We start from the raw sequence: 15,048 nt of genomic DNA, 5'->3' as shown, positions 1-15,048 counted from the left end.
TTTTTTAGGATACAATGCAGATGAGAACAACCTTCACAATTGTAGTTAGACAGAGAGACAGCACTCAGACACAGAACATGTTTGAACCACTGAAACAAACCAACTGTAATGTATATCCCAAGGTTTGACCTTCTATGTTAATGCATTTTTCATTAATATAGCATGATACTTATCATACTGTCATTATAACACCAGCAACATTACAGACATTCATTATCTTTCTGATGGCGGTCTACATGAAGTTTACTGCCATCTTCCATCAGTGAAGTGTTAACGTTCATCAAATGTAGACTTTTATGGAAGGGACCTTGTTTGGTGGATTGTGAAGCTTAGCTTGTAATCACATTTGAACATGACTGTGCCTCTTGCAAAGTTGTCCACTGTCCCTATGATCACTAGAATTTTGCACAGACAAGGGAGTGTTTAGAATTCTAGCTCTAAGGATGATACAAGACAGGCATTTTAGTCTCATTGCAAATATGAAACCATGCTACACCACAGAAATAAAGCAGAACACCAGGAAAGACCTCCAGGGTTCATCCTAGGATGATGATGTAACATGTTGTGTAAGTATCTGTGCATAGGCTTGTCTCAATGTTATATCACGTTAACATTTATAAATACAGCACAAATATGAATCCACAGCCTTGCCTGAGCAAGTCAATCGATCTTTTGAACACATGATAGTTTGAGTACAAAATTTCTACAGGTAGGATTTCAATTAGATGTGCACAACATACCATGCAAACTCATCTGTTCAGTTTCCCAAAGACACAGCTGAACAACACAGCCATGTCTTTTTTTAAACATCTCATCAGAAGACATGCAGTGTCCCACATCAATGTCGGAAAAATAAATAATCATAATTTATTAAATAAATAGAAAATGCTATGCTTAGAAATTAGATTTGAGACCAGTGCATCAAATGTAAAATAAAGCATCTGGTATTATATATTGATATAATGGCATTGAAATTAAAAAAAAAAATCATGCACATATACGTTATTGTCTCTATGCCACAGTTTGCCAGTTGTGCATGGGAGTGGATCTCTGAGAGTGAAAAGCAGTAGTGTAACAGTCCAGGCTGCAGTCTTCCAACAAGTTAACCTTGTTCATGTTCTCTGACATCGGATGTACATTTGGGTTAGCGCTTCTGCTGCACATTGGGTCAGTAAGTGCTGAGAGTGCAGCAATGCAGACATCATTAGCTCTTAATGTGTGTCTGTTTCACAATACAATGTTATTTGTGGTGTTTTTCTTGCGGCAGCTCATGGCATATTCTCCACGATTGGTGCCATTTTCCTCTTTTTTAAGAGGTTTCCTGCAAAAACAAAACAAAACAAAACCCAAAGTGCTGATTCACTTTATTATTTGAACTACATATCTGTGGCATAAGCGCACACACACACACACACACACACACACACACACACACACACACACACACAATGGAAATAATTTGTTGCACAGTGCCAAGCTAGTATAACAATTTTATTCCAGCACAATAACAAAATGATCAATCTTATAGTCCTCCTACGGTTTCTCTAGCTCTCCAACATGAACAAGGAATGGAGTTTGCTACGCCCACATGATGTCGGATGTCTCTTGGTCTGTGTAAGACAGTATTACTCAACATGGACTATTCATCCAAGCCTTCATCTCTCTTTCATTACCTCAGTGGTTATTATATTTCTCCACTGCACTATGCCTTATATGCCACATCAGCCCGTAGTCATTTTTTTTGCTTATGTAACACAGAACTGAGCCGAATACAGTTAGTGCAAGCATTGTTTCTCATACTACTGTACAGTTTGCTCTGCTGGAGCGAAGATCCCTAAAGCTACATCCAGGTTAAAAAAAAGTTCAAACTTGATTTCTGTTGTTTTATTTTTGGATATCACCTGAAACATTGGTTCAAATCGATAAATAAGGAACATTTCACAGAATATTAATGTTTTTATTGATTATGCTGAATAAAAAAGGAGTATGGATTATTTAACTGAGTGTTTAACTGTATTTGTAAAACAGTCTATGTGTATTTGGGCGTCCCATGGTCCTTGTACCACCCAGGCTCCTCAATAATAGATGCCATGAGTTGACAGACACCGTGTGGTGACATAACACTTCATAGAATTGATAAATATTTCATATCAAAGCTGTTCAAGTGCAGTTCACATCCCTTTTTGAAGTTCTGAGGAGAACTCTGATGCCAGTACAAGTACTATACTGTTTAAACACACTGGAACAATGTGAACTAGGTGGGTGGATGATTCTATTGAAATATTAAAATCACAATTGTTTGACAGTTGTCTTTTTTTGTACACATACTTGTCTGGGCCTAACTCTAATGTCTTTGTTTTTAATAAGTAAACTCTGGGCTTATTATTTTATTACCTACTCTTTACACATGTTCATGTTCCTCGAATGTTTGCATGTGATTATTTGTATATGTGAATTTGATAGCAGCTCGGCCCTTCATTTATTTCCAGGATTTATTTGATGGCGATGTGGAAAGAATTTCTGTACACTGTCAGAGATGGATGACTGGCCCAAGAAACATACACGGCTTGCAGTCTTAGTCAGCAGAAGTTTCTAAATCAGGTTTTCCTCTGACAGTAGCACTTGAGAGGACAGGCCCTTGGCCAGGTCAGATTTACTGGGGAGACCCTGTAGCTGAAGAGACTATAACACTTTCTCCTATTGATTCAAAGAGAATTGCATCTTTCTAGTTTTCCCTTTTTATTGTCCAATTCTCTTCCAGCACTCTGGCCTTCCTCACTCCCCCAAGGGAATAATGTTTTGAAATAAACTGGAAACCTATTCCAAATTTTAGGTTTTCTTCCACTTATGTGTTGTTGTCTGCATCATCTTGAGTTTTGTTTGTAGTATCAAACCTATCAGAAATGTGTGAGCATATTCTAATTTAAAAAAACCCCAAAACCCAACAACCCACACACAGTACATTACCAAGGCATAAACTTGCCATCTCTCTCTAATTTAAGTTCATATTGCACTTTCGATCCCATTTTAACCTTTATTCTGTGTCTCTAATGAAATGCTCGGCTTTCCTACTCTGTACCTGTCATATACTTTACCTTAGCCTGTTACCAGATTGGATGTGAAGTGTTTGCTGTTATTGGAAGATCAGACTGAAACCAGTTCCATCAACCTTCTGCCGCTTATTTATTTTTCAACCCAATAGTGAGGGGAAGGCAAACAGGCTTAAAATTATGAAATGGCCTTCACCTGAACTGAGATCCCAGACTGAAGGAATAAATTCCAGCTTTTCTAAGTATATAAAAATCTTTCTAAAAAAGCTATTTGAGCTTAAGATTTAGGGATGGAGTGAATCTTGTGCACAGAATATTAAATAAGGACATTAAAGAGATTATACAGCTGTTAAAGGTTATTACACAGATTATAATACATGGGGCCAAATTACTCAATTCTGATTGGTCAATCAAGGAGGGCTTTTTTCCTTAACACGGGGCAGTATTTCTGAAATGCTATTGGCTAGTTCGTTGGAATGGGTAAAAAGCCAAACAAGTCCAAAAGTCTGATGAAACAAAAAGATATTCTGTGGAAATGAAGTCCTCGTGTCGTGTCAGAACTGAGTAATCTGGCCCTATGTATTATAAACAAGTAATCGTATGGTTCCTCGTAAAATTAAGAATCAATTTCACTCGTGATTTCAAAGTTTTGAAATTGCCCTCGTCGCGTCGCGATTCGGGCAATTTTCAAAACTTTGAAATCACGAGTGAAATTAATCCTTAATTTTACTTGGCCCCATACGATTACCTATACTAATACAGGTGTCTTCATGCAGTCCAGTTGGGTAGCGGCTTAAACTAACAAGCAGTCACTTAACCAGGTCAGTTTAGCCTAGTATAGAGACTCCGCCTCTCTAGGATGCTCTTTTTATACCCAATCATGTTACTGACCTGTTGCCAATTAACCAAATTATTATTATTATTTTTTTTAAGCATTACACAACTTTTTCAGTATTTTGTTGCCCTGTCCCAACTTTTTTGAAACGTGTTGCTGACATCCAATTGAAAATGAGCATATATGTTTCAAAAAAACAATAACCTTTTTCAGTTTGATATGGTGATTTGATATGCTGTCTTTGTATTATTTTCAATGAATTATAGGGTTTCCATGACTTGAAAATTATCGCGTTCTGTTTTTATTTACAGTTTACACAGTGTCCCAACTTTTTTGGAATTGGAGTTGTATATACTGTATATATCCACCTTTGCTTTCAACCATCCCAAACTATAGCTTTTTTTTAATCTGATATTTTACTGTTACATGGTATTGACATTCCAAAATAAATACTTTTCAACTTCAGACTTAAACATAATCACCATAGTCTCACTTTATCATCAGTGAAATGTTCAGTGTAACACTAAAGTAGCTACTGCTGCTACAGACTTGTGTTACTAGTGATAGGAAGTTTCAATGCCATTCAATTTTCCAAGCTTATTTAACCTCTGTTTCAATAAAACTGAACATCTGATTTAGCTGATTCAATTTAACATATAATATATTCTACAAATTGTGCTAAATGTTCATACAGTAGCCTGGGCACAGCTTACAGTACTTGCATTCACAGTTCGCACCTACAATTTTGAAGGGATTTGTTTAATAATTTTCCAAGGCCTATTTCTAAATGATCCATATTGCTAAACAACTCTTGACACTATGTTAAAGAGGTACTGCACACTTAATTTTTTTTAGTTGTAAATTAAATGATATGACTGTACTATGATGATAAATATTGACAAAGTTAATATTTTTTTATAAAAATCTACATTTTATAGGTTGAAAATAGCTCAAAACAAAACACCCAAACAGACAGACCTGGAGTGAGCTAAGTGATGATGTTTAACTCAGCGAGTTCATCAACGACCAACGCAATGCATCATGCAATTGGCATATTCACTAGTAGGTTTTTGAGTTTTCGGCTCCTTGAATATGGCCAAGAACACTAAAGTTAATTCACAGAGTGAGTTAATTGGATCAGCCTCTCCTGTGTGCATTATCAACTCAGGGCTTAGTGTGCAAGGCCAAGGACAGACTTGCATGCACATAGCACAAAAAGGAAGCCAATGGTATCCTTTCGGTCAACAGTGTAAGCAAGTGTTTAGCTGCTAATATATTACACTACATATTTATGTTACAATTTTAAGAAGTGAAATTGTTAAGTTGTTAGAACTGTACAAGAACTCTTAAAGTTTCTGACTGCAAAGTTGAATCCTGGGCAAAATGTTCTATTTCTATTGCTGTTGGAGTTTCAAGACGTTTTGCTGCTGTACACACCGTGTATCCTATGTGTAAATGTTTTGCCGAGATAAAACATGTTCCGCACTTTACGATTCCGGAGATTGCCGATGCAAGTGAGCAGCAGTATCATGTGACCACCGTGGGACGTGTTTGACCTAATTTTAACCAAAACAAGTCGGCCTGGACAAACATGGCGGACATCGCTCTCTCACCTGCTAAAAACCAGCGGAAAAGAAACGGAAAGCGTGCCTAGTGAGTGCAACCGCAAGATAGACCAAGGTTAGATGACATGTCATTTTTCTGGACAGATAAATAAATAATTCTAGCTAGTGCTTAGCTAGCTTAGCCTTAGAATGCATGGGCTCGACTCCACGGTAGCGAGAATGGAAACATACACCTAATGTTTGGATCTTACCGAGGAAGAAATAATAAAACAAAAGCATTAACAGAAAAAGATATATTTATCTTTTGTTTCACGGATCTATTCGTGAATGTCAACCACAAATCACATCCTTGCGACTCAAAACTCTCCGAGGTCGATGTAGAGTCACGATGTTTTCTGCGTGTCACCATCTTGGTGTGACCCAGTTCCATACTTATGTTAATTAGTTAAAGCTTCTCGCGTTCAGCTATTTTCGTAGGGCCATACTGTTTACCTCAAGAGGGAGGAAAACAGTCCCAAAATGGAGAAAAGTGACTCTTAGCACATCAAAATGATCACATCTCGTCCACATGATATTGCTCTTGCGAGACATAGGAAAATGCCAGGGACAATAAAAAAAATTTGAAAATTTCAGATGACTTTGCAGTCAGCACCTTTAAACAAATAGCTTTCACACTGCATAGATGCCACACAAACTGTGATTCAGATGGACTTGTTAATTAGTTTGACCTATTCATTACAAGGAACTGTTCAAGGCTCCTGACTGGAGCAACTGAATAGTATTCACCCTACTGTTGGGAGATTGCTAGTTTAAATCCTGATGATGCCACAGCCATCAGCCAAGGGAGCAAAATTGGCCGAGCTCTCTGAGTGGGAAGGATTTCACACTCTCTGCTCTGTTAATCAAGCAACACTAGCCAATCACAAGCATCTGTGAGTTCATGTTTTTAGAAGAAGATAGACAGTGCTTTCCTCCAAGTGTTTAACTGTCCTGTGATGCAGCATGAGCAGCAGTTGTTGTTGGCTGGTTTCACATGTCTGGTAGTATTGTTGATAGGGGAGACCTGGTTAGTAGGTGGAAATTGGCAGTTGACCAAATTTGGAGAGAAAATGGGGTGGGTTATTGTTTAAAAGAATGATCTGCTTACAAGTTGGACATCACTGTTGCCCCTTTTCTACCAAAGCAGTTCCAGGGCTGGTTCGGGGCCAGTGCTTAGTTTGGAACCGGGTTTTCTGTTTCCACTGACAAAGAACTGGCTCTGGGGCCAGAAAAACTGGTTCCAGGCTAGCACCAACTCTTTGCTGGGCCAGAGGAAAGAACCGCTTACGTCAGCGGGGGGGCGGAGTTGTTAAGACCAACAACAATAGCAAGATCGTGAAAGGTCGCCATTTTTAAGCGGCGAGAAGCAGCAGCTGTACAAACGCGAAGTCATCCATTATTATTGCTGTTGTTGTTGTTGCTGCTGCTTCTACTCCGTGTTGTTGTTGCTACGATGTTCGCGCCAAGGTTTATACAAACGCAGCGACGTAACTGACGTATACAGCGACGTAACTGACGTATACAGCGATGTAATGACGTGGCTCCGCTTAGCACCGCGAGCTATGGAAAAGCAAACTGGTTCTCAGCTGGCTCGCAAGTTGAACGAGTTGTGAACCAGCACCAGCACTGGCCCCGAACCAGCCCTGGAACTGATTTGGTGGAAAAGGGGTATGTGTTTAAGTGTTTATTTATATCTCTGTGTTTCTATGTAGTTCTGATAGTTGCATAGTTTTGGATACTTTACATGAATTCTTCAATATTCAACATTAAATGATGTATTTGGTACATCAAGTCAAATCATCAAAGTCCTTCCCACACCATGTGGCGCATAGGGCGGTGCCGATCTCCATTTCCATAGCCCTCGGCCTCTCACATAGCTAGGGTTACAGTGGGGGCTAGTCCTCTGGCAACCGTGAGAGTTTGACTCCCCACTCACATCTATATTGCAGCATGCCTTGCCAGATGGCAGTAGGTACCATTTTTATGATGGTCTTTGGTATGACCCGACCGTGAGTAAAACTCGCGATCTCCCAATCGAGAGACGGACACACTAACCAATAGGCCAACTCGTGGTATATTTGGTACATAGCTGTATAATAAGTACAGTAGGAGCCAGCTTTCTGCTTCATACCAGGATCCTGATAGACCTGTTGTGGTTAATTTTGTGTTAATGTCTGACTGATTGTACATTACATTGTATGTATTGTAAATACATAAGTAGAAGAACTCCAGGATAGATATCGACCACTAGGTCCCTATAGTTGTGCCATGTTAGGTGACATTCTTAATGTTCTGGAATAACTAGGTCAAATGTTTAAAAAAAAAATCTGAAGCAAGAAACGAAAAGGAAAAAGAAAACAAGAATGTCTCAAAAATTCTGTCAAATGGTAGCAAATGAAATTCAATTGTTTAGTTGTTTGTTGTTTCTGTTGTTTGTTTGTTTGTTTGTTTTTAAAGATTTTGCTGCTTAATATTCTACTTGCAGCTTTTTGATTTTGTGCAGTATTTTTTTTAATGTCAGTTCAAAATTTTGGACATTTCCTACATGCATGTATCAAACAGTTTACCTGCAACCAAACACCGTTGGCCATATTAATTCATAAATGATCATCTGAGTTCAGGATTACAGCAGCCATGTCTCTAGAATAGGAGCGCAGTGTTAAACTGAGGATGCCTCTAGGCTACAGAAGGCTGGAGAATTGCCATGATGAATTTCAAGGCCAGCCACACATTATTTCTGCTGCTTGCATTTGCCCCTGCCTTTCTCAGAAAACAGGGAACATGTCCTTGATAAGAAGTGGCATGATAAAACCTTAGGTGTTTCACAGATTACATGATTATGATGTGAGTGACCCCTATTTTTTTTATTTAATTAATTTTTTTTTTTTTTACCAAGCCTTAATCTAATATGTGACGAGTCATGGAATGCACGGGCACATGTCGGCCGAAACGAATCCGAGAAAATCGCAAAAGAAGCATTAATTAATTAATGCTTCTTTTGCGATTTTCTCGGATTCGTTTCGGCTGACATGTGTCCGTGGATTCCATGATTCGTCACATATATGTTTTACCTCTGTGTAAGCAGTCAGCAGATTTCATAACATAATTACATGAGCAGTGTTCAAAGTACAGCATCTGTTCATTTTATGGTTGGCCATTCTCTGTAATACCAGTGAAATGGTGAAATTATCATCTGTTAGAAAACTGCCTCATTGAGATAATTGACTAGACAACTGTTAATGAACGAATGCCCATTTTGTTAGTGTAATACATCGAAGACTATCTAGTGGAGCAAGCATGAAGACAGTGGAAATTTTTCTCTGTTGTTAGCCACCAATATTTAGGCAGTGGTGAAAGGTATTTATGGCCTTAGCTTGTCTAGCTGTCTGTCTGTTTGTTTTGTCTATTTAACTGTGATACTTTATTACAGGCTTAAAGGTGGGTTAACTTCCCAGTGATCTAGGACAGGATTGCCAAAGAATAGCCAGACAAACAACAGGTTCTATTGCAGCTAAATCGACAGCACTACATAGAGTTACAAAATAATCAACCATTAAAACTCAGGGTTACTGCAGTATTATAAACTCTATGAACATTTAATAGATGTGCTGATTCTGAGTCTGATCTTCAGTAACTGTTATCTTTAATAAAAGTTTATTACCATGAATGAAATATTTTCTACACAACTCAACTGCACCTACATGTACAGTATATTTATTTCATAAACAAAACCAATGAGTGACGTAAATACCGTTTAATGGCCTTGTAGCAGATGAGGAGAATTAAGAGTAGAATGAAAGTCGAAGTGCATCCTACTGTCACAACCACAATGAAGTCCATCCACCATGGCCTTAGCAGAAGAACTGGAGGTTCAGCCACTGAAAGTGCAACAAAGTGCAAGTCTCTATAAATGACATAATTTAAATCTGCCCTCTCTGTGTGTGCCTTCATTCTCTCACTCGCACAAAAGATCACAATCATTTGCACATGCATTACTATAAATCAATTTTTCTTATTCTGTTAGTTTGTCAGTAAGATGTAATGGAACACTTATATCCACACCCCACTGAAGAGCACCGTGCTTGCACAGTTTTTATCTTCATTTATCACAATTCTTGTTTTTAAGCACTATTCACTATTAATGCACATTCACATGTACAAGGCACATTTATAAATATATATTTTTATCATTGCATTTTATCTGTATGTTGTATAGTCGGCTTGTTCTTGGGATCTTTTTTTAAATTCTGTTTTATGTTGTACAGTGTGTCTTTTTCTTTTTGCATGGGTGATAACTTGCTGCTGTAACAAAACAATTTCCCAGCTTGGGATCAATAAAGTAAATCAATCAATCAATCAATTGTACAGCTAGTATGAAATAAAGTTTTGCTGATGTTAATTTAGCAAGATGAAATGACGTTGGCAAGTATTGGTAAATGCAAAAAAATAAAAAAATAAAAAATAAGAAAATGAGTCAAAAATCTTAACCATCAGATTGGGGGGAAAAATATATATTGAACTGTCAAGTTTAGGTGAACTTGTGCCACAGTAGCCTCAGTTTCCTGTTTTTGGCTGACAGGAGTGGAACCGGATGTCATCATCTTCTGTTGTACCCTAACTGCCTTAAGCTTCAATATGTTTTGTGTTCGGAGATGCTTTTCAGTTCACTTCATTTGTGAAAAGTTATTCCTGTCATCTTGAACCAATCGGTGGTGGGTTTCCCAAAAGCCTCTTAACACTAAGAGCATCTTAACTAGGAGAGAGAGTGTTCATTGTGCTGCTCGGGAAAGTCGGCACTGACCATTCTCCTCTGACCTCGCTCATTAAAAAAAAAAATTGTTGTGCATGAAATTGCAGGAGATCAGTATGGGCAGCATGGTTGTGTAGTGGTTAACACTGTTGCCTCACAGCAAGAAGGTTCTGGGTTTGAACCTCACGGCCGATGGGGCTCTTCTGTGTGGCATTTACATGTTCTCCCTGTGTTTGCGTGGGTTTCCTCTGGGTGCTCTGGTTTCCCCACAGTTCAAAGACTTGCAGGTTAGGTAAAATACCTAGCCAATGGGGTTGTACAAGACAGTGCATACAAGTGCCAATCCCAAGTCCAGATAGATTGGGGAGGGGTTGCATCAGGAAGGGCATCTGGGGTAAAACCTATGTGGAACAGATTTGCTGTGGTGACCCTGAACATATAGGAGCAGAATAAGTAATTTTTTAAATATAACCAGTCTGTCTGGAACCAGCCAAGTCACTGAGATTGCATTTTCCCTATTAAGATTTTGATGTGAACATTAACAGAAGCTCTTGACCTGTATCTGCATGACTTTACACATTATGCTGCTGCCACATGATTAGCTGACTGGACAATTACACAAATAACTAGGTGCACATGTGTTCCCATTAAAGTGAGTTGTGACTGTATATCCAAGCCATAATATTTAAAACGTACCATTTCTTTGTGTATGAATTAGGAAGGTTCACAATTTAAAAGGGATTTCTTTCTTACATGAACTGACTAAGTGTAATGTGATACTGCATTACTATATTCAGTTCAAAGTGTGAATGATTGCTTCTTTGCACTTCTTTGCACAACTTGTGTAACAACAAATATACACCCTACGGTTTTTTCATCATAGGTTCTGAATATCCAGGTAGAAAAAAAAACGCAACAGCTATATAAATATAATATAACAGCAATATAAATTCATTTTTAAAATGGCTCTCTGTTAAAAGAAATTGGCTCAATTCAGTTTCTCCCTATCGATATTAAAAACTAAAATAATTAACTCATCTGAGTTTTACTCAGAGGCTCCTCTAGGGAACGCTGACTACAGTGCCTGGCAGAACAGCATGCATATATCTCACAAGCTGCTCCAGGCATATGGGGAACTTCCTAAGGGTAACCAGGACGTGATTATTCCTCTGTTTGTACAATCACTGCACAAGAGTAGAAAGACTTTTATTTCTGCAGTAGAAGCAATACTCTCCAAATCATGTTCTATCACAGCTAGAGCTCTCAGTGGAGCAAACTCTATAAACACTTAAGCAAGGCTCTCTATAGTTTCCTGACACATGATAAGCCATACAAACACTCAATTCAAACACATGCCTGCACTATTCACTTTTTGCTGTGCAGTCATGGCACCAGAGAATTAAAACGTATTTGAACTGAATAGATTGCAGCACAGTTTGCTTTGCTGTTGATTTGATTTATTGTTAAAATTTGTGGCGCAACCAGAGAAAGCATAATTATACCTTATTTAAAAGTCCCTACCTGTGGGGATGAGTAGCCGAGGAGGGAGTGGAGGTGGAGGTGGAGGAGGTAGAGGTGGGTAGTATCTGCAGTGGCACAGCGACTGGCAGTGTTCACCTCGTCTCTGAGAACTAAGCTGTGAGCATGACCTCTGAAGCTCAGCCTAAGAGGCAGGCAGAGACAACAGAGGAGATTGAGTAGGTGGTAGTAGGAGAAAATTAATGAGAGGAAAATGAAGAGCGATATATGCCTCCACAGATCATACACATACAGCATGATAAGTTGTGTGGGCTGAGAGGTACTCAGAGATCTACTATGATCGTGAAATTGCCTGCATGACTGTGACTACACATTCCCACTGTTGATAATATGTTGAAACATGAAAGCTGAAAGATGTGCACATTGATGAATATGATCATTTATTTTCACAAAGTCACATTTGATTAGATCGCTGAAATAAAAGTGACGGTGCTTTGCTTATAACTACAGTGAAACTCACCACTGCACACATTCCGTAGTGTGAAATGCTTTCTAAAAGAACCTCCCACCCATAAAGTGGGCTGTTCTGTGCTTCCAGGAGTGCTAGTGCGAGAACTTTGGGATATGAGGAAAATAAATTACACTTGACCCTTCACTAGCCTGCAGGTTCTCACTAGTATCTGTGTGGGCATTGGTGGAAAGGCTTGAAATATGTTCACAAGTATTAGACCTCTGAGGACTATGTGGAGTTTGGTACATGGTTTTAAAAGCAGGGTTTTTTTTCTGTTTAAAAGAAAAGAAGTCTAATCATGACTAATTTTCTGCCAAAAATGATTAAGAGCCAGACACAAGATCCAATAGATCTTGGATTCATTTCTGCATATCTGCTTTTGAAATAGGCGGCACGGTGGTGTAGCGGTTAGCGCTGTTGCCTCACAGCAAGAAGGTCCTGGGTTTGAGCCCAGGGGCCGACAAGGGCCTTTCTGTGTGAAGTTTGCATGTTCTCCCTGTGTCTGCGTGGGTTTCCTCCGGGTGCTCCGGTTTCCCCCACAGTCCAAAGGCATGCAGGTTAGGCTAACTGGTGGCTCTAAATTGACCGTAGGTGTGAATGTGAGTGTGAATGGTTGTTTGTCTATTGGCCCTTTTCCACTACCCTTTTTCAGCTCGCTTCAGCTCACTTCAGCCCGACACGGCTCGCGTTTCGACTACCAAAAACCAGCACGACTCAGCTCGTTTCAGCCCTGCTTAGCCCCTAAAACTCGCACGGTTTTGGAGTGGGGCTGAAGCGAGCCAAGCCGTGCCGAGTGAGGTTGGGGGCGTGAGCAGACACTCCCCTGTGCACTGATTGGTGAGGAGGAGTGTCCTCACATGCCCACACACGCCCCGCGAGCGCGCTGGGATCTGTAAACACCGCAAACCCGGAAGAAGAATAATTACGAATTACGAGAATTTCTGAAGCCTTATGCGCCTCGCCTCATCTATACGCTCTTGCCAGTCAGTATCTGTTGGCGTTGTCGGTGACAACAAGCCACAGCACCAAGACCAGCAACATTAACGACTCCATGTCCTCCATGTTTATTGTTTACTATCCGGGTCGTGAGACTACCGCTTAAAAGCTCACTGAATCAGTGACATACAGAGCATCGTGGACGAGTTCGCGGAGCGCAAGGCTCGTCGTATGCCCTTCAAATAATGCGCGCAGTAGGCTATTGATGTTTTATTATCCAGTGTTGGGCACGTTACTTTCAAAAAGTAATTAGTTATAGTTACTAGTTACTTTTCCCAAAAAGTAACTGAGTTAGTAACGGAGTTACTTTGTCATAAAAGTAACTAATTACCAGGGAAAGTAATTATTCCGTTACATTTTGTCCCCCCCCCCAAAAAAAAAATCAAATTCAATTAGTGTAATCATAATAAAAGTGAATGTTAAATGTGTTTTTATTACTGAAATGGACACTTAACAGAACCAGTTAGTAACATTATCTACACTATATTAATATTTTTGTGGGACAATGTGAGATAAGACATCTATCAAATGTAATATATTTTTGCAGTTATTAAAATTATGTTACTAATTACTGGCCACTGACGAGGACAAACGCTTTGTTCCTCGACAATAATGTGCATTGCACGTAAACACTCTTGCCTTTTATTTCAAGTAATGAAAAGTAATGGCTGTATTTCCAGTGTGAAAGCGCAGTGCTGGGCTGACCGCTCGCCATCGCTGGGTCTTCCGATTGAAAGCGTGCGCAGTAGTGCAGTATCTACTCTGATTGGCTTACTGTGCCGTTGTCTCGTGTCTCCCCGCCCCACACTAAAGCAGAGTAAAGAAAGGCTGAACGAGCAGCGTACCAGATGAGAACAGCTTTAATAAAGTAACGCATAGTATTTTATTGTAAGTAACGGGAACGGCGTTATAACGATGTAAAAAGTAATTAGTTAGATTACTCGTTACTAAAAAAAGTAACGCCGTTAGTAACGCCGTTTATTCTAACGCCGTTATTCCCATCACTGATTATGAGCCATGTACAGTATGTCACCTAATGTTTTTTTGTTTCTGAGTTACATGTTCGTTTGAAGGACTTAATGTACAAAATAACATAGCTGCACCCCGTAGTGTTGAAATTGGTAAACACAGTGCATTCAGTGAGGTTTGCACCGCCCTCCTTTTATTTCTGACTCTTCCTGTCACCGTTGCAACCTCTGAGCGCTCATTCGTATGCCCTTCAAATAATGTGCGCAGTATAGGCTATTGATGTTTTATTATGAGCCATGTACAGTATCCTAATGTTTTTTGTTTCTGAGTTACATGTTCGTTTGAAGGACTTGATGTACTAAATAACATAGTTGCACCCGGTAGTGTTGAAATTGGTAAACACCGCAGTTGCGGACATTTTGTAGCCTAAAATGATGTGATAAGCTTTAATAAAGGGCCCGGTCATTTGCCCCGCCCCCGGCCCGGCTCTGACTTGTTCCGCCACTGTCACTGATGTCACTGTTTGCGCTGCTTAACGACATCACGTGACGTCCACCCACTTTCGCTAACTCCACCCAATGTGTCCACCCACTTCCAGCCAGCACGGTTCAGCGCGGTTGTAGTCGAAATGCAACTCCAACAGCCCCGCTCAGCTCGACTCAGCTCGACTCAGCACGGCACGGCTCAGCCGCGTTTGTAGTGGAAAAGCGGCATATGTGTCAGCCCTGCGATGACCTGGCGACTTGTCCAGGGTGTACCTCGCCTCTTGCCCATAGTCAGCTGGGATAGGCTCCAGGTTGCCTGCGACTCTGTAGAACAGGATAAGCGGCTACAGATAATGGATGGATGGAAGT

At 39.8% G+C, this 15,048-nt stretch overlaps 1 protein-coding gene across 1 annotated transcript in view; it reads right to left on the bottom strand.

The window, feature by feature from the left end:
• Positions 1-1,227: 1,227 nt before the first annotated feature.
• The window catches only part of LOC132893965 (proline-rich membrane anchor 1-like), a 14,773-nt gene continuing 952 nt past the window's right edge, over positions 1,228-15,048 (bottom strand). Inside the window, exons 2-4 of the mRNA XM_060933146.1 lie at positions 11,761-11,902; positions 9,241-9,367; positions 1,228-1,321 (exon numbers count right to left, since the gene is read on the bottom strand). Of these exons, the coding sequence (XP_060789129.1) occupies positions 1,228-1,321; positions 9,241-9,367; positions 11,761-11,902 (363 nt within the window). The remainder of the gene's footprint in view (positions 1,322-9,240; positions 9,368-11,760; positions 11,903-15,048) is intronic.

Source organism: Neoarius graeffei, chromosome 11 (genome assembly GCF_027579695.1).
Source record: "Neoarius graeffei isolate fNeoGra1 chromosome 11, fNeoGra1.pri, whole genome shotgun sequence".
Lineage (NCBI taxonomy): Eukaryota > Metazoa > Chordata > Actinopteri > Siluriformes > Ariidae > Neoarius > Neoarius graeffei.
This window is presented reverse-complemented; position numbering and strand designations above follow the sequence as displayed.